The 19,703-nt window shown below is 42.3% G+C and overlaps 1 protein-coding gene across 1 annotated transcript in view; it reads right to left on the bottom strand.

Moving 5' to 3' along the window:
• Nucleotides 1-19,703, bottom strand: part of BCR (BCR activator of RhoGEF and GTPase) — a 99,691-nt gene that overhangs the window by 36,486 nt on the left and 43,502 nt on the right. The window contains exons 2-5 of the mRNA XM_065692591.1: nucleotides 15,462-15,646; nucleotides 5,480-5,584; nucleotides 4,784-4,969; nucleotides 1,126-1,233 (exon numbers count right to left, since the gene is read on the bottom strand). Of these exons, the coding sequence (XP_065548663.1) occupies nucleotides 1,126-1,233; nucleotides 4,784-4,969; nucleotides 5,480-5,584; nucleotides 15,462-15,646 (584 nt within the window). The remainder of the gene's footprint in view (nucleotides 1-1,125; nucleotides 1,234-4,783; nucleotides 4,970-5,479; nucleotides 5,585-15,461; nucleotides 15,647-19,703) is intronic.

The raw sequence follows: 19,703 nt of genomic DNA, 5'->3' as shown, positions 1-19,703 counted from the left end.
TCAGAAAACAGCAAAAACAAGGCATTTGCAAAGAGCCCAGGACCCTAGGGCCTTAATCTCTATTTTGTCTTCTAGGAACTACCACAATACTATTTATACATATTACTAAATGGGTATGTCTTTCAAATGCATTTTAGTACTGATAGAAAAGTAAGCATAGGGGAAGCTACTTTACTAATCAGTCAGTCAGGCAAAGGACCAGAACCTGATGGAAATCCTCAGGAAAGGAAAGAAGACTTCTGCAGTCTGATGAGTAGTACAGCAACTCCCAAAAAGCAAGCCTCATTTCACAGAGGGAACACATTTTACCTCTTTGTTATAAAAATCCAAAGGGACATGCAGCATTGAATGTACTCAGGAGTTTTTCAGAGCAATAAACACCCCAGTATTATTAAGCTCTGATTATTTATCTGCTTGTTTGTAAAGACACACATGTAAGTTCAAGTTTTTCTTGGCACCTGAGTTCTTCAAGATACAATCTCCTCAATACAAGGATCAATGAGACCATGCCTTGCAGGCAAAGCTGGTGGCCTGGGGAGCCTGAAAAAGTATTCAAAATGCTTTGGCACAAGGTACTCATCTTAAAGGGAGGAAACTGAAGCAGACCAATGAATAATACTATAGATTACAAATTACATGCCTGCCTTATTTGTTTCGGGGTTTTTTTTGTTTGTTTTGTTTTTGTTTTTACACAGTTTCCATCTCCTCTCCATGCCAGTGAAGCCTACAATTCCACTGACAGCCATAATACAAGCCAGTAAGGATGGCTTTTTACACCAGTCAGCACCATTATTAGCAAGAGAAATACCTTAGCAACTCAAATACAGCCTGCCCTTCTAGAAGTGCACGCCGGTGGCACAGAGCTGACAAGTTCAAAGCAATGCTGGTTTTTACTAAATCCCCTGGGTGGGGACAGCACATAAAAGCTGTTTATGTGACGACCTCTGCAGCCCCGAAGTATAAATGGCTGTAAGAACATGAGCTGAAGCACTGAGTCTAAGAGGAGCTCACAACTCCTCCTCCAGAAGTCAGGGCTGCAAAGATTCTTGGAGGACAGACAGGAGTGACATCGCAGGGTATTAGTCAGATCCAGACAGCTCGTGTGTCTGAACACCGTGACATTACCTCAGAGATTTCAGCAAACTGAGCATTGGCTTGGCAGCATTTCTCTGCTGTCTCCATAGCAACTTCATAGTTATCCACAAAGGCCCGGTACACTCCCAGCTGGCTGGCCTGCAGGAAGCAAAACAAAATCAAATGAATGCTGTGGAAGAAGAGAGTTTGGGACGGCCAGCCTCAGTATCCAGTGATCAGGTTATGTCCCGTCATGCCAAAGAATTACACAGTATGCTAAGCAGGCCCAAAAAGACATCTCTGATCCGTAAGCTTTGTACAGGTGATCCCATGCACTTGGTTCAGTCTATGCTGAACAAGTTCATTTGTGAAGGATGTAGAAGCCTGTGAGAATGAGACATCCTTATTATCGCCTTCAATTTTTCCTTTCTGAACTGCCAGATTAGTATTTATTAATATCTTAGCTCCTTGATGTAACTGGAACTGCTGGCTATTTGCCATAAAATATGAATCAGACAGGAATGATTCAGCCCAACAGCACAAATGTGACCCCAGTAAGCTACTTGTTGGCTTTTGCATGATGGAGATACTAAATCAAACCCAGATATTAACCCATATCTGCACTAGTGGAGACCTTTATAAAGACAATGGAGTGCTGAAAATAGAAGGGAGATCCAGAGCACAAGCTGGAAGGCAGTGACAGCAGCACTATGTGACAGAATATGGCAGTTTTTCCAGCAGAAGGGCAATTGGTCCAGAGGAAGATGGAGCAGGCCTCAGAGTGCAGTAATAAGCCACTATTATCACCGAGTCTTAGTACTGATTCCACTTGAGACTTAGGAATCACACCCATATTCATGCCAGAGAACATAAGATCCAGCTTGGGAAATCCCTGGGTAACTTCCAAGCTTGTCTGGACTGCAGAGATGGTTTTGTGTTGCAAAGCTCCACAGGCTCTGCTTCTGAACACCTCAGCAGCTTGAACATGCTTGCAAGTGCATGGTCACTAGTGAGCCAACAGGTGGAGTGCCTTGAAAGGCTCCATTACAGAGAAGTTTGTTACCAGAAGAACTTGCACGTACCTTATTATTTCTGGAACTTCCCTTACACTTCTGCCCAAGAAATGCAACAGGCAGAGCAGTTAACTCTCCACAGACAGTGCTCTTTTCCTCTCCTGCTCCCTTATAACGATTGTGTTTCCTATTCTCTGTGGAGTTTTGTGCAAGAGACATTGGAAGAGAAAAAGCCACTCTGAGAAGAAATTCCCTGCACAAGGGAGGCTGAGAAACAACGAGCTGTTTCCTGGGACACATTTTACTGAAAGATTAGGAACCAGTCTCAACCCTCATACAAAATAACACAGCTATGGCTGAAGGAAACCAGGCTTCATTTATAACAGGGATAACCTCAGCCCCAGGACTGTGGAGCCAATGGGGCACAATTCAGTGAAGAAGCTGCTGTCAGAATTACTGATCATTTGCAGGGCTTATGACATTCAGGTCTGGATGATGCCAGCTAACACAGCAGATCTGTAAAGCTTCTCCAATTCCTGTGTGGCTCTTCCATTTTTTGCTACACCTGAAACAATCATTCTAAGTTTTTGTCTTCCTCCTCTAAACATGCCATCACCTTTTTCATTATAAACTGAGCTTCCAATCAAAGCAATAATGCTCACGCTCCGTGTTCATGCTGGTTTAATTTTTTTCTTTTTCAGTTAAAAAGAACACACTGACAAGGAAACCAGCTTTATAGAAATAACCAGCCTTTGATTGAAAGTTTTTCAGTTTTTGAAGACTACCAGTGATAATGGTAGTTAAATATTTCTTCTTTTCTAAAAACAGTTCTAAAGTGTTTCCGTTCTAGGTTAAGAATGTGTACAAAATATTCCCCCAAAATGTGAAGTGTATTTCACACCCACATGCCTAGCATCTTTCTTTAGTTTCAACAGGGAAAAGGTGGAATAACAGTCACTGATCTTGCAAATGGATCGCACTTTGCTCCAGACCACATGAAATTCTAAAACTCCACGCATGCACTGTCTAGAACTTCAATTTTCGGAGCTTTGTTTTGCATGATATTAAAGGAAATGAATGGCCCCAGGGACTTCAGAATAATAACAAGGATTCCAGGATTTATCATGAGATTGCATGACATGACTACAAGTAAACAATCTGCTCCAAAAGATTTGATGTACATCCAGTATAGATGTCTTGTAATGCCTGATGATCCTGCTATCTCATCTAGCTGCTACCCATTGCCTGCCAAGAATTATTAGCTTCATTTCATCCAGCAAATAGTTCACAATTCCCACTGATACTCTACTAAAGCACCAGAAACTGAAACCGCTAAGCTAGCTCAAATCTTCCTGCACTAGGTCTACTTGGTCCTTTGTTTCCAATACTAATCCAACAAAATCAATGATTCTGTCACAAATGCAGAAAAATCAGGGGAACATAATAGAGTGCCAGAAAGGCTTAACTCCTGCACCTGTGACGATCGTCAGCAAGAAAGGGTCTTCAACAAAGGCTTAAGTAGCTGTATGGCAACTCAAAGCTTGCTCAACAGCCAGCAGTGGGAAAAAATATATTGAGGTCTTCCTCAGTCAGTGCTATCTCCATTCCTGCACTACACTTCCAATGCAGTCTGTGAGGCTTTCACTTTCAGCAGCCTTCTGTATCTTTGCTCTCTCAAACCAGCAGCAGGTGGTTTGGTCTTCTTAAACCAGTTGCTCAAATTGCATACCATGAACTACTCACCAGGATACCAACTTGACCCCTTCTGGCTAAAACATGCTGGCAGTGAAAAGCAGATTCCAATATTTTGATCTTGAGCTGCTGGCATGCATGGAAAACCTCATCTTCCAGGCCCACCTCCCCCTGCTCCATAGGAGATGGGGCTGGTGCTGGGCTCCACAGCTGCTAACAACTGAGTGACCCTGGTAAAGCACCCTCCCTATCCAATAAACCCCTCACTGGAATGTCACTCCTACCCTGAGAATCAGAGGCACCTCAGGAATGCAGAGATTCTTTTCTAAAAAGGAAAAAAACAGCTTCTTTAATCCTTTGCTCTCTGCACATGCTAGGGGAGAGGCTAAAGGGGCCAAAGGAATCTCCTAGAATGCAAACAATTTGTCATCTGGCTCAGAAACTCGGTATTTTTTATTCAGCCTCAGGAGTATGCTGTATATGCCTTTGTACTGTTCTGCACTAAGAGAATTCTGTTGAGGTTGCCTGGAGGATTCTCAGCAGCAGGTTGACTGGATCAGCACAGTAGCAAGGGGAAAAGAGGCCAGGAAAGCGAACCAAAGGTGATGACCAGAAACTAGAGAAAATCAGCAGACGACAGAGCAATGCACCACAGAAAGGAAGTACATGTGAAGGACTTCAGCAAGAATGAGAAACACTTGGCTGTTGGTGTTAAAATGTGTGCTTTTAAACACTGCCATTCTCCCATCTTCCTCTAAAGCAAATGGTTTGAAAACACTGCAGATACCCTGGAGATTCAACATTTCTCTGATACTGTATTTGTATTAGTAGCAAAGCTTGCTGGAGTCTTTAATTACAGGCAATGAAACAGCTACTTCTGCTGCAGGCCCTTCACTGAAGTACGAGCTTTCATCCCTTCAGTCTATGCACAGTCAAAGGGAACCATACCAGCACCTGTGAGATGAATGAGGTACCAGGACCTTTGGTGATGGCAGCTGACTCACCAGCTTCTGGAAGAGGTCCCCTACACGCTGCTGGTGACTCCACTGCTGCACTCGGGGAAAGAGCCCATCATAGAATTCTTTGTGGATCTCATAGAGCTCAGGCACTTTAAAGAATATTGTCTCAATCTGCTGACTAGTCAGCACAGGCTGAGAGGTGGTGGCAGCTGCTTTCAAAGGCTTCATAGGCTGAAATGAGGAAAGAAGGAAGTCATTATCATGCAAACCAAACACATTCACCCTTGCCACAGTACAACACATCCCTCCAGAGAGTTGATTTTCATCCTATTAATAAGTGATATTTGCATTCACACAACTCCTGAAAGTGCGACATTAACAAGTCCTCTCGTGGGGATCAGTCACACCTTGTTTTCCCCAGGATATTAATGGTGCGATTAAAATCCCTTTGCAATCAATTTCCTTCATCTCTACATCCAACTGTACAGAAATGTATCTAATAATTAGCACAGGATACTTAAAGATAGGATTCCTGGATACTACTACACTAATAACTGCCTGGTTGTGCCATATCCAGTCCTTTCTTTAAGCCTCTCTCTCACTATCGGAGGAGTAACAGCTTCCCTTTGCACCCAGCAATTTGTAACCTATGATATGTGAAGTTCTGGGAAACTCTAGATGGAAGCAGCTATGAAAATTCAAGTACCAGTGTTTGAAATGGTATCTGCCACCAGCACTTACCAGCAGCAGAGCCTCCAGGTGGCTCAAGTAGGTTTCCTCACTGGCTAGGATTCCTGATAGGACCCATTTTCTCATCTCCAGGCCTTTCTCCAGGTCTGGCTCACTCTACAAAGATGTTAAAGAGACAAAAAAAAAAAAAAAAAAAGGTGGAGCAGAGGGGGAAAAAGCCAAGAATGAGGATACAGTTAAAGGCATCATTCAGCTGACCACAGCATACTGGGTTTGGCTTTTTACTTCCAGACTAAAACCCCCAACCAAGCAAAAGACCTACCTGAGCTCAGTGTCCTGTTTCTAGAAACCTGGAAACAAAACCAAAGAGTTTTGTATTTCCTAGCAACTGATGTCACTTAGATGATTTACAGGTGTTGGCTTTAGTCCTATAACTTCAGTGCCTCAACTAGGTGCCGAGACCTCTTCACTAAGTTCAAACCACAGAACTTCAAAATTCAGCATTTATCCTCCTAAACAAATTGCAGGGACCCTTGGATTATGTGCATTTCACTCCTTCCTCCCACAAGAGTTCTCTATGATCTTAATCCCAAGCCATGTTTATCTCTGCAGACAGGATCATTTCCTGCACCTCCACAGATGCGCATGAATATAGAGCAGCTCCAGCCTGACACTGCTGTTAAGATAGCTGTGCTTTCTCCCACTCTCTACTATTCACCAAATTATTTTTCAGTGCCAGCTTGCACAATGTCTATTTTTAGTCAGAGGATGGAATAATCAGCACTGCTTGGAAGGCACATGCTGATTTTCTTATTGGGATTCCATGAAGGAGATCTTAACCAAAACTGTTACCTGGAAAATGTTTAACCTGGTAAAGTGAAATGGAGTATTTCAATAAGCTCTGAAAAAAAAACAAAAAAACCTCTCAAAACCCCAGTGGCTGAACAATGGATGTTATAAATCATGAGAAACACCTCCCTTTTAGAAAGTCTTATTTCCAGTTCTTTTTATTTCTGTCATTCACAGAAATAGCTTTTTCCAATTCTTGCAACCTTTTTATGCTGTTAAATGTCTCTAAGAATAGAGTCAGTAGTTGGATCTGAAAGGGTGGATACTTCTCAAGGGCTTTGGGTAGGTTGTTTGGAGCTCCATCCTTCCTACCCGTCTTAATACCCAGAGGAATCTTCAGCTATTGATTTCAGCAGCAAGAGGATCAGGAAACATAGCAGTATGCTCCACTCTATTGACAGAACATTAAGCCCTACAGCTGACAAAAAAACCCTCCGTTTACTTTAGGTCCTATGCTTTGAACCCTGCAGATGTACATATATGATGTTCATTATGGAGAGAAAATATCCTGGACATAGGTAAGCTTACAGTAAGTAGCACATTCCAAGTGTGACTTTGAGCCTACGCACCACATGAAGCCAGAAACAGCCTCAGATATTTCTGGACTCAGTCTCATCAATAACCACCCTGATTTTTGAACACTTTCATTAAATTTCACAAGCTATTTTCTAGGCTAAAAGATTTTATAAAACATTTGTGAGGTGTCAAATCCCACCATCATCTCTTAAATAAAAGTGGCAGACAGAAGCTGTTCTAAGGAAATGAGTAAAATTTACATGCACATCAGGTACTAGATGGAAAGAAGAACTTGTCTTTCTTTCCTACCCCTTCAGTGACATTCAGGAAGAACCACAGTGCCTTTTAAAACCTTGAAAGGGCATCTCAAAGAAGCCAGGAATTTGTAATTCAACAGTCATGTTCAGATTTCAGGAAAACACCAGTGACAAACTACATGGTAAAATGAATGCTGAAACAGATTCTGTGCATCCACAGAGCACTGGGGTGACTGCCTGTTAACAGCTCAAAGAGAAATGTGCAACAATGTTGTGACCATTCCTTATGATTTCTGTACCAGCAGTGCCTGGACGGCTGCCTCATGGACCATTTTGCAAGGCAGGCTACACACACATAATCCAGACAGACAGCCCCATGATGCTTAACAAAGGTTGCCTTCATCCAAAGAGGCAGGGATGTAGCAGCTTCGCTGCAAGAAAAACACAATACCTCTGTGGTTTCCAAAGGTTTCTTACAACATTTACAAAAGAAAAACTCTGCCACACAAAGAAGCATTGAGAAAAACTAACAGGAGTCCAAAGTCCTCGCTGCTGAGGATGAGGTAACTGGTCAATATTGACAAAGCACTGTAATTCTCTTTAGCAGGTTCTCTTGGAGGAGGTGAAGAATTAAAAGCCAGCTGAATATGTTTGGAACATCTGTAAAGAGCAGCACACAATCACAGGTTATTTAAATAATCTAAACTTCCCCATTACAACAGTGGAACAACTGTTTTCCTTATGGCATTGAGAGCCGTTTTCCTCTTCACAAATGAAAGCTCTAATTTACAAGCCAGTTCTTGCTGGGCACTGTCAGCTGACAGGGACAGCATTTTCTGCCTGAATGTTAATTTCCTCTCTTTAAAAGAGATGTTCTTTCAGAGAGACAAACATCTCCCAGGACACACTAGAGGCCTTCCTTCCTGGCCATTATCACGAAGTTACTTTGCAAAGTCCACAGTATTGTCCAAACCCTTTTTAATAGAAGCATTTTCCAAGCTTGGTCCTTGAAAAACCAGCCTCAGATGCAGCCAGACAGGGCAGGGCCTGGCTGCTTTAAGCTACAGTACAGCAGTTGCTGGAGAAACCCTCAGGGGAGTTTATCCAACAATCACATAGCACATGACAAGGTTTCCAATGCAATACCTCAAATTTACATACAGATTCCTCATATATGAAAAAAACGATCTCCTGCTGCTCCTGCTGTGCCAGGGATCAATAGGACACCATGGTGCTGCTGTGTCTGCATTATGCTGCCACTCCGTATTTCCTCCCGAGAGCCCCTGCCCTGACAAGAGCTTCCTGCTGAGGGGGGCCTTTTCTGAGAACATCATCTGGGGTTGCACTGAGCAGCAGCTCTTGCTGCTACATGAACACCTGGAGAACAGCCCCTGTGCTTCTTCAGCCTCAGGGTGCTTTTTAAGTCACACTTGTTATGAAATGTACTCCAGGCCTGAGAAATTCACTGGGAGCTGGTGCCAACATCAGGAAGAAGAGGAGTAAATTTATGAGTTGGTATTACAACATTCCTCACTTACAGAACTGGGAACAGGCTCACCTGCTCACCGAAAACAAGACACAGCAATTAACAGGCAGCGATAAAAAGAGACTGACTTTCTGAGACAGCATGCCAAGATGTGGTGCACCCACTGCCAAGGGCATCTTCTGCTTTGCCCATATCTGACAAAAAGGGAACCAAAGAGCAACACTGTGACCACAACTGCCTCAATGACTTCTCTGCTTCTGCACTCCAGGCAGAAGGGCAGTTCAAAGGGGCAACATCCTGGGCACAAGCATCAAGCTCCCACCAGTTCAGGGAGACCTGTCAAGGCCAAGAACTCCTTTCCCCTACCCTGGCAAGAAGGAAGCAGTCAAAAAATCTTTGAGCTGCTTGTAGCAAGGGGAGGAGCTGGGATTGGCTAGAGAAAAATACACCTATTAACCAAAGCACAGATGGGATGGTCCCAGCAGGATGTGGGAGACGCCTGCATTGGCAAACTCTAACCACTCAGCAGGGAGTGCCTGGTGGTCAGCAGTCCACCCCATGCTTCCCACCCAGCCTGGTTAGCCTGTTTTTCACTTGTACAAGTCTGACCAGTATTTCATGTTCTCACTCTGTCCCTGCCTCTTTGATGCCAGCATTCATTTCTAGCCTTTCTCTATTGCCCTTCCATCTTTTGCTTACCTCGACACACATGTTTCAGACCAAAACTGTCTTACAAGGCTATCACAGGGCAGCAGCCAGAGCATTCCTGTCTGCCTGCCATAGGAGCTGTGAGGACCCAACTCCCAGCCAGGTCTGAACAACCAGTGCTTTGCTCCTGATCCTCATGAACTACATTAAAAAATAAACAAAAGGGAAGGTGGAAAGCAATATAAAGTTTCATGGGTATATCATGCCAATAAGACTCTGGTGTTTTCTTCACAGCTGGGTGGTTCTTCTTACTATTCCAAAGACTCAAAACCCAAAAGATTGAGTCACAGCCATAAGTGCAATCTTGCGACCTGAAGCAAGGCCAGTCAGAGTGGTTAGAAGCACTGAAGATATGAGAGCACATGGATACACTGGCCCCAAGCCATGGCTGTTCTCAATGTGTTTACAGCTTGTCAGCCTAAGTACTTTAGTTTACTAAACAGGTTGGCATTGCACGTTGTATTCAATTACTGCAAGCCTGAGATTCACTAGCTCCAAGGATTAGACTGATTCAGCCCCTCCTGACACTGTTTAGAGAACTCTGGCTTTCTGGTTGCTGTTTAAATTAACAGTGGTGTTTTCCTGCAAACGTTGGAAGAACGCAGATTAAGAATCTAGAAACCACAATACATCAGGTTTGCAGTGCTTGCTGCCAGCACAGCTCTGTAAAGAGAATCAGGGATTCAAAGTGGGCGTATAAAAGGCACTTTAACTCTCAGACCTTCTTGTGGTACAGTGTGTTCATATGCTGTGCAGTGAATACGTTCAAAGGAGAAGTTTCCCATAAGGACAGCTCAGAATCTCATAGAGAAGCTGATTGACTACAAAAGAGAAAACACATTCATTTCCATTTTTTAAGTGTAAATATCTTTGAAAGCTTCTGCTAAACAAGCTGGAGGTGTCTCATTGTCTTGGTGATATTAAACAGGGTGAATTCTGTAATCAAGACAATCATGCTCCATGCAGGGAGGGGAAGGAGCAGGGAAAGAAGCCAACATTATTTATAACCTCAGTCCTGGTGTGCCAGTTCTCCTCAGGAAGGGCTGTGCATCCAGGCAGAGCCCTTAAGGAGCAAAGAGTTGGAGAATAAAAAGGAAAAGTTGCATCTGTTGGGGGAGGTGAGGGAAAAGTGACAGTAGAGCAAACCAAACAAAACCTAATACTGAGAGGAAGAAAGAAGAAAGATTTGGAAATGCTGGAGAGAGAAGGACAAGCTAGCAACAGAACTACCAAGCAGACCAGTAATCCTATTCAGTGACGTAGCTTCAGAGGTCAACTTTTCTGGGCCCCCCTGGGACCAAGCTAGAAGAAAAGTCTACAACCTGCTCTGCCATACCCCTCTTTCCACATGGCTAGCAGACTGAGAAGAAAAAAAATCTAGTTTGAGGGTCAGCAACACGGGCCAGTGCTGTGCTAACCAGGGCCTGCATAGCAGAAAAGGGAAGAGAAATTCTACATGGAAATCTCCAAGTACCAGCCAATTTCCCCTCCAGACAGAACAGAAAGTAGGATTTAGTTGCTCAGCTTTAGCACTCCTGCCTTCCTGGGCATGATAGAATTGACCTATTAAATAAATAGAATTGACCTATTAAATAAATAAATAAGAATTATAAATAAGAATTGACCTATTTTGGCAAAAAGTTCATCTTCTCAACTGCAGAAAAGTTCCTCCTCTTGTTTCTGGGGGACAGGATGGAACCAGCTTTGCCTCTCCACCCTGTGCCCACCTCCAGAGTCCCACAAGCCTGGCTTTGCTGTCAAGATCTTGAAAGGCCTTTCTTACTTTTACTCTTTCCACAGCTGTAACCTCTCCCCTCATGAGTAGCAGCAATACAATCATGATGACTGCAGCTTCCCACCCTCTCTTTAGCCTCCAAGCTGCAAGCTATGCCCTTGCAAACTCTCAGTAATAACTCTTCTCTAGTGAAGGGTGTCAGTCAACTACCTTCCCAGCTTCCCTGTGCCCCAAGAATACTGTAGCAAGCTCACCCTCTGTCCTTATCAAACTCTACCCAGGTATCTCCTCCACTCTTTTATGGGGAAGATAGACATATTCACATTCTTTCTCTTTCTGGGACTGAATTATTAGTACCTATTATAAACACTGTCTGAAACCTTCTGAAGCCATAACTGTCTTATTTGGCAAACACCTGGGCTGACATTTGTCAAGGCAGGTTTCCAGAATTATTTGCAAGTTCAATCACAACAGTTCAATTGTTACAGAAAGCAAGGTTCAGAAAATTAAATAACTTCTGAAGTTAAACAAACAAACATCAGTGGAACCTATTTCTCCTTTTTCCTCTCTCCCCTATATGCTTGCTTCAAAGCAACAGTCAAAGTCTGGCAAAAGCACTGGATTTATGCCAGGACATGCACCAGCAGCTCAGCATGACATTCTGGAACAGCCAGAAGAAGGGGTACCACATGGCTTGCTCAACAGAAACATTTGTTAAGGCCTCCTTACCACAAAAAATGACGAGTCAAGGGATGCTGAGATCCACTCTACAAACACCCGTGTTGATGATGTGCTCTCTGGATCACAAACAAAACTACTGCTGGTGTGCCTCTTGTTACTGTTCTTGGATTGTTTGTGCAATGGACACATAGCAGATGGAACATGAATACATAAGAGGTGGCTGATGTGGTACAGTCTGGAGACAAACTAGCCAGTGTATTTTAAATGTGATTATATGATTCAGGTGGTGGTGGTGAATCAGAAAACAGATCCCAGATGACAAGGTGTAGAACACCACAAACCTTCTCGAAGTCAACTGCAGCCCTCGCTCCCTGAAGCGCAAAACATGACGTGCTGGGAGAGTTGGTCACTCTGCACACTGAGGGAAAAACATGAAGCCCCTCCACAGGTAGTCCAGAGGTGCCCCTTCATTCTCTTTTAGACAGAGACACTGCTTTTGCCACATCACGCTTTCTCTATCATGGCTGGGAAGACCATGTGCAACCCTAATGTATTACCCAACCAAAAGCTGCTATAAGGAGATGAAAGGACATACTCAAACACTTGGCAGAAAAGCACAAAGCCCAGAGTAAGCCCACAAAATAAGTCAAAGCAAAATGCCCTCAATATGGATAAGGCATATGAGGATCAAGCCAGAATGCTGCTATGCCTATGCGACATTAAGAGAATTACTTAGAATTACAATAAGGGGAAAAAAAATACCATTGTTTGCAATGTCTTTCATTTTCTCAGTGCCTGACTCCACTGTTGTTAACTCTTGGTTGGAAGTGAAATTAAAGGGATTTTACTTTAAATGTGAAGAAAAATGCATTAAAAGTCAGAGCCTGGTCTTGCAGAACATTATGCATTGCACATTAAGCACCCAAAATTAGCAGATGCTTTTCCTATAATCTGTCTGCCTTGATTACCTGTGGTTAGTGAACATACCATCCTCTTATCTCACAGGAACATTGCAAGGATAATTAAGACCTGTGTAGCATTCCAACTGTATTTGGAGTTAATGGTCATGCCAAAAGGAAATGAGTATTTTTGTAGTCATTGAGTACAGTTTGCACAGTGTCCTGTAAGTAAGGTATACACATAACTCTAGAGTTAAAATATTGAATATGGTGAGTATCATTCACTATATACACTGAACAGAGCAGGAGAACCATGGGGGGGGGGGGGGAAGGACTTGATTGTGTAATTGAAAATCATCATAAAGCTTCAAGGCAAGGCTACAGGTACAAGGCAAGGCTGGATAACCATAGGCATTTCCTAACTTCTGAATAGCTTCACAATCTTAGTATTGTGACAAAGCAGTGTATATACTGCATGTGTTATGTTGTTACATACAGTAAACCCCTTATTTCTAGACTCTGGTCATAAAGATAATTGAAAATTTTCAGAAGTAATTGCAGGCACCTAAGAAAGAAGAAAAAGGCAAGGAGACAACTATAAAAGCAAACACAGATAAACAAAAAAGTGTTTTTTCCTAATTGAGTGTAATGAAAAGGAAAATAGAAAAGACATGGTATTTCTGGTCCAAAAGCTTTTATGTGCTTGGCTCAGCACAGTGTTTGACACTTAATTTTGTTACTGATGTCTTTTCCATCAGAGCTAAAAACATACCTTCGGTACAAGCTACCGAACAGCTCACGACGACAGAAAGTTTAATTTGTTTGGGAAATACTGCAACCATCTATAAATTAGTCTCTTCCTCCTTGTCACGGACCATCCTTCATTAGTGGCATTGTCATTTGTGGACTAATTACAGCAGGATCAACTGAAGCAGCTGAGGTTCATGATTGGAAGTCTAATCTCTATCAGGACACCCCTTTCTTCTGGAAGCCATAAAACATCTGCAACATCTGCCATTTATGTTAAAAATCTATCTTTAAAAAGGCAGGCTTCCAACATCATTAACATAACTTTGAAATTAATTACTGTTAAATGCTTATGAGAAAATAGTCAAACAAATAAAGAACAAGATTAAATATTAGGCAGTGTCTCTTCCAGGCCTCCAGTCACAGGCACTATGACAAGTGGTTCTTTGCAGATAACCCTCAGCCATATGTAGTCACATAGCATTTTTCCTTCATCCCGTGAAACATAACTTCGAAATCTCAAGCCAATATTAAAATGTTCTTAGAGCTTCTGAATTTCCTAATGACCATTTCTTCATTCAAAAGCCTCTTACATATCATAAGAGTTCTCATCTTGAGAGATAAAAATAGTATCTCGGAACTAATAGATTAAAGCATGAGAATCTAACTAGATTCCATACTTTATGTTCAAATAAAATTAAGCAAATAGTAACATATGTACATGCTAATGCTTTAAGATAACTTGACAATGCATTTTTATAAATGAGAAAAAAAAGAACAAGAACACTGCCTCAAGTAGGCTTCTTATTCTAACATACAACCTACAAAAAGTAAGGAAGCGTATGATCTGGCACTAACCAATAAAGAGTAATAGAAGGATGTATATAATTAATTCCAAGTAGCAATGGTTTGTGGAACTTGTCACAACTCCTGAAATCATTCTGACGCAAGAGAAAAAAAAAAAACCCTGTCTGATAAAGCTGATGGTGTAGATCTACATATACACCGATATCTGTAAAATATCCATCATCTTCTCCCATGACACCTTGATTAATAGGATAGAACAATATAAAGGAAACACATAAGCTAAGCCACTTGACAGATTTAAAAGTGTCATTTACAATGTGGGAATTCAAGGTTGTTCGGCTATGCTTTCTTAGAAATACAGTTAGGAAGGAAGTGACAGTTGTCCCTGTGCTATTAAGCTTTTTTATGAATGACTTGGGGAAACCAAAAGTTTGCAGATGACAAAGATATTCAGGGAAACAGCATCTTAGGATTGAGTTCTCTACAACAGAAAAAGGATAAAGAGAAACAAAGGTTGAAAGTCAAACAAGTTAACTTAAGCTGAAACTTTTAAGATGTTTCTGACTGAAAACAGCAGAGTCAAGAGTTATTTACCAAGGCAAGCAGCTGCGTCTACCAAGGCTATTGTAAAAACAAAACCAGAAATTTTCTTTAAGTTCCATGATACTGAACCTGAAGGAAAACTAAGGCAGGACATACTGAAGGCCCACATCAAACCACAGGTGAGGCTAGGTGGTCCCTTCTGAACTTTTTATCCACCATAGACTATATAGATAGCTATTTAGTGATTAGTCAAATTTATTTTAAGTGGCCAGCTGCTACCCAAAGTAACCATACTCCAGAACTGGCAGTTTTAATTCCACTTACTCCATTTTCATAGGGTGAGGGAAACAGATCTTATACTCTAGATGGTTTACCAAAGCCTTTAATCTACCTGAAAACAACTCTTATTTTCCTTGTGAAAGGCAATGACAACCCACATGCACAGATGTATGAACATCATAATGTAGGATGCTTTATTTCAGAGTCTGCTTTCCAAAATATTTGGTATTTAGAGACCCTCTCAACAGCAGTTAATCACCAATTCTCTCCACTAAAATTCACAAAGGGTGAAAAACTGAGGCTTAAAAAGCATACACACAACACTCATCTTTGAAGTTCAGGCTCAGCATCAGCTAGATACCTCGTTTAGCTTTAAATCTACAATATCAATCAGGCACTGCTATATTATGCCAGGTAATCTGTCCTACAGTGCTGATAGTCCCTGTCTTTGCTCCCTGTTAAAGCACTCTAGCCCTTGCAAACCTGTAAGACTTTGCTGACTCAAAAAAGGCAGAAAAGAACTCACTGATTTTGTAGATTCCAGAGACCCTGAAGATAGGGTGTCTCGGCTGCCCCGACTCTTGGAACTGAGATGGGGTGAGGATGATGGCGAGTCATCAATATAGGGCATCATATCATGATGTCGCCTCTGTTCTTCAGCACGGTCTGCATCATAGGCATAGCTAGGTGGTGTGCCACTGAATGAAGCATCTGGAAAACACAGGAGAAAAATCTGTCTGGTCAGAGTCAAGCTGGGCAGGAGATAGGCTGGTCAACCAAGGCACTGCCTGCCTCCCACCTATTATGATTACTTATCAGCAAACCCAGAGTCAGTGATAGCTAAATATACATCAAGTGGAGGTGTAAATTTAATTACACTCAAGTTGGCACCAAACATTCACTTCACTCATTCTAAGTCCTAAAAGGTAAAGTCCTTTCCAGTATCTAAAATCAGTGTTCATTTAATTACAGCTCTTTCCCTGAAGTTTTTCCCTCAAAAGCATCAGCATAAAAATTAATCCTTTTGCAGGCTCCAACAACGTTACGCAGTCCGGGGTTAGGAATGTAGTGCGTTAAGAGTAACAGACCCTGGTTTTTAATGCTGAACAAGAACAGATGATGCCCCTGCCAGTTTAGCAATCCTAGATAATACACAGCTATGGGGAGAAACATCTTTCCAGACCTCTCAGGAACAAGAGGACCAGGAAAGAAAGGACTTACATGATAAGTGGACCAGCCTACTGTCAAAAATAAAATCCTAAGAGGCCCTCTCTTGTACTGGCTGTCTGCTCCTCCATTTGAGGACTAACTCCTCACACAAATGAACAAACCACCACCCTGCTCCCTCCTACATCACCACCCCCCAAATAACAGAAACAAACCACTCAACCAAAACCAATCATGAATATGTGGTATGAATAATCAAATTAACCATTACTGTATGAGATTATCAATGAACTTCTGCTGGAAAGATGAGTTGTAAAATTGGTTCTGGTATTTCTAGTAGTCGCATACAGGGACTGTTTCTGCAAATTCTATGCTCAAGACACACTGAGCAGATCCTTGTACCATAGGTTAAAAGGTCTTTTACCTCTTTACACAAAGAAATGTACACAAGAAGACCAAAACTTGCTTTCTGCACAGTGGCACTGCCTCACACACATCTTGCCTGAGAGAAGCTGGAGACAACCTTACGTATCAGTTACATGGGCCTGGGAAGCACCTTCACCTGTCAATGCCCACATGTCCCATGTGTAACAGGAACAGCCATGCATCGCTGCACTTAAATGGTAGGGTTGTTCCTCTTCTTTCACTTACAGGTCACAAAACACCACTCTTCTCCCCAGACTAAAAAATAACCACAGGGAGATAAGCAAGGTCCACTTTTACAGTAGCAAGGAGCCTTCTGGAAAACAAAGTCACACATAAAAAAAAAACAAACAAAAAAAAGGGGTTTTTTTGTCTTACAAGTTTAAAATAATGCATTAAATTCACACTCAAACACAAGTAGAACTAATTTTTACTTGTTTTCACAAATATCCAGGTTCTGTGAACATACTAAGCAGCCCCTGCCAAGCATACTAATAATCGTGTTATACATCACTAAGGCAGGGTGGAGGAGTAACATTTTAAAGCCCACTTTCCTCCCTCACACTAAACTCAGTTAAAGCATGACTCATTCCAGTAAAGGATGTGAACTCTGTGTGGAACAGAATAAAACTTGATCCATGTGGCTTATTCAGGAGGGAGAGCTGGTCTAGGGAATTTACGCAAACATACTGAAAATTCAACAATAAACCCACTGTAGAAGTGAGCCTCTGTCTTGATTCATACCAAATACCACCCAGCCTAAGAACAGCTATATATGAGGCCTTGAGGCTGCTGAAGGACTATGGCAATATTATTTTAACAAGCTCAATGAGTTTTATGTCACCCACCCACTCGTGGTATTACCTTGTGCTCAAGAAGCTCTCAAGAGTTCCTCAAAATGCTCATAAGATTGAGCAAGACCACAGGAATGGGGAGGAGAGGGGAGAAGTGTTCTGCAAGACACTTTTGTCTAGATGTTAGAGGTTTCCAGAGCTCCCCAACCATTCAGAAGACACCTTATTAAGTTAATTTGGTAAACGGGGGCTTGAAAGGGAGTTGCTGAAATAAGGATGCTCAGTCACAAACAAAAGAGCTTTAAGATATCCCAAAGTTGCACAATGTCTACACCTGCACGCCAAACATCTCAGGCTGGAATTTTCAAAAGCTCCTTGGGTAAAAGAACGCAGAAGAGAAGACAAAATGGCCCCCACCAAACAGGGAAGGAAACACTGAAAAGAACAAGTACAGGTACCCTCCTCACACACAAGATGGATGGTCTCTAGTTTGGCCAGACAGTTAAGGGTCTGTTACATGAATCCAGAAACCAGATAATAAAGAGGAAGGAGGCTAGGTGTCTCATTGCATCTCTGCACTATTTATGCCATATTAAAACACACAATAAAAAGAACCCCACACCACAAAACCCTAAGACCATGTAACTTTGGTGGAGGAGTGCAGATACCTGTTTTCCATTCAGCTGTGCCTGGTGCAACTTTCTAAACCAAGAAGCCTGCAAGGTATTGCTTACAGTTTAATGCTGGCATTATCCAAGGAGGAACATCAATACTGGGTGCTTATGTAGGCTTCATGCTTTGGTCAAGCAAGAGGTTTTGTTTCCCTTCAAAAGTGTCTTCAAACTACTTTTATCCAAACCAGCTCCTCCTGCACACATGCTGTAACAGGACCATGTTGCTGAGCAGAAATTAAGGCAGGAATATTTATTTTCACTCCCAATGCTTGCTTTCAAAATTTGTAATTTTCTCCACTTCTGTTAATGGGGGAGTGAATGTAGATTAAAATATATTAGCAGAAAGGCTTGCAGTGAATCACAGTGTTTTCACTTTCCTCACTTTCTCCTGCTAAAAAGCAGGCTTCACACTTCTACCTTCCATAACATGTTCTGTCTCCTACTGCACAGGGAAACCTTTATCTGTTTATCAGAGAAACTGAAGGCAAGAGCAGGTGGAGGACTTAGGCTCAGAAGAGGAGATCTATTCCTAGCTCTGCAACAAGATTCAGTCTACCTTTGAATCACTGTCTCCCTATCCATAAAAAGGAAAATAACACATCTCAACAAGTAATGAATCCATCAGTGTCACAGCCTGCCCATGAGATCTGTGCATAGAAAGCTCCACACAGAATTTAAAACTTTATTTCTGTATCCTCCAAGGATCCTTCACACATTAAAAAGCTTAGAAGTCGTTATAATCCCTATTCTTTCTATTACTGCTGCATGCAGCACTGAAATCTACCTATGGAGATTTTAATTATCTCCAAGGCAGAAGGACCTGCATTTATTCTACCATTTTTTTCCCCAACAGAAACTAAGTATTACTGTAGCCAGATACACTGTGCAAGTCTTAACACTAATAACAGAGGTAGACTTTTATCTCTGTGATTAGAAAGACCACTGTTGCTAGGGAAACTAGGTTATTCAGATATCCTAAACCCTCACAATGCTGCACAGGCTGATCAGGCTCTACCTGTGAGCAAAAAGAGCAAAGCAGAGATTACAGCCAGGAGCTCACCTGCTCAGGCACTTCCAGCTGCTCCAGGTGCTGCTATTCTAGATGGCAATGGAGACAGCAGCCTGGCCCAAGCAAAAGCTGTAGGTTTCTTAGCCAGAGTCTCAGGCAGGGTGAGCATTCAATGGGTTCTTACACTCCTTTTAGAGCCAGCCAGCAGATCACCAGTAACAGAGCAATCAAAATTAGAGAAAGATGAAATACAGGAATGACAACTGCTGACCAAGGACAACTAAGGACAAAAGGTAGGCATGCCAGGATGATGTGCTCACATAAGCTGTATTGAGAGAGCCCCAGTGAGGGGTACTGAGGACACTACTAAACATGTTATACCTCTCTCTCCTCACCAGCAGGCCCCCTTTCTCCTCGTCTTTGGGCAACCTGTAGGAGAGCCCAAGCCATAGAGAAGAGCAGCAGCTGGGACTTATAGAAATGAGCCCTCTCAGCACCTGTGAGTAGCTGTTTCTACCACTGGCCCTCTGACATTCTCTCACAGTACCCCTCTCCTGCACCAGCACAATCTTCAGGTGCAATGAACTACCTGGGCTACTACAAAGGTTCATCAGCAATTCACATATTCTGCTAAAACCCTCATTTACTTCCACTCTTGGTTCTGACCCTCCCTGGCCTTGCTTTGCTCCAGCTTTTATGAG

The sequence above is a fragment of the Lathamus discolor genome, chromosome 12 (genome assembly GCF_037157495.1).
Source record: "Lathamus discolor isolate bLatDis1 chromosome 12, bLatDis1.hap1, whole genome shotgun sequence".
Taxonomy (NCBI): domain Eukaryota; kingdom Metazoa; phylum Chordata; class Aves; order Psittaciformes; family Psittacidae; genus Lathamus; species Lathamus discolor.
The sequence above is the reverse complement of the archived record's forward strand: the minus strand, read 5'-3'. Positions and strand labels throughout refer to the sequence as shown.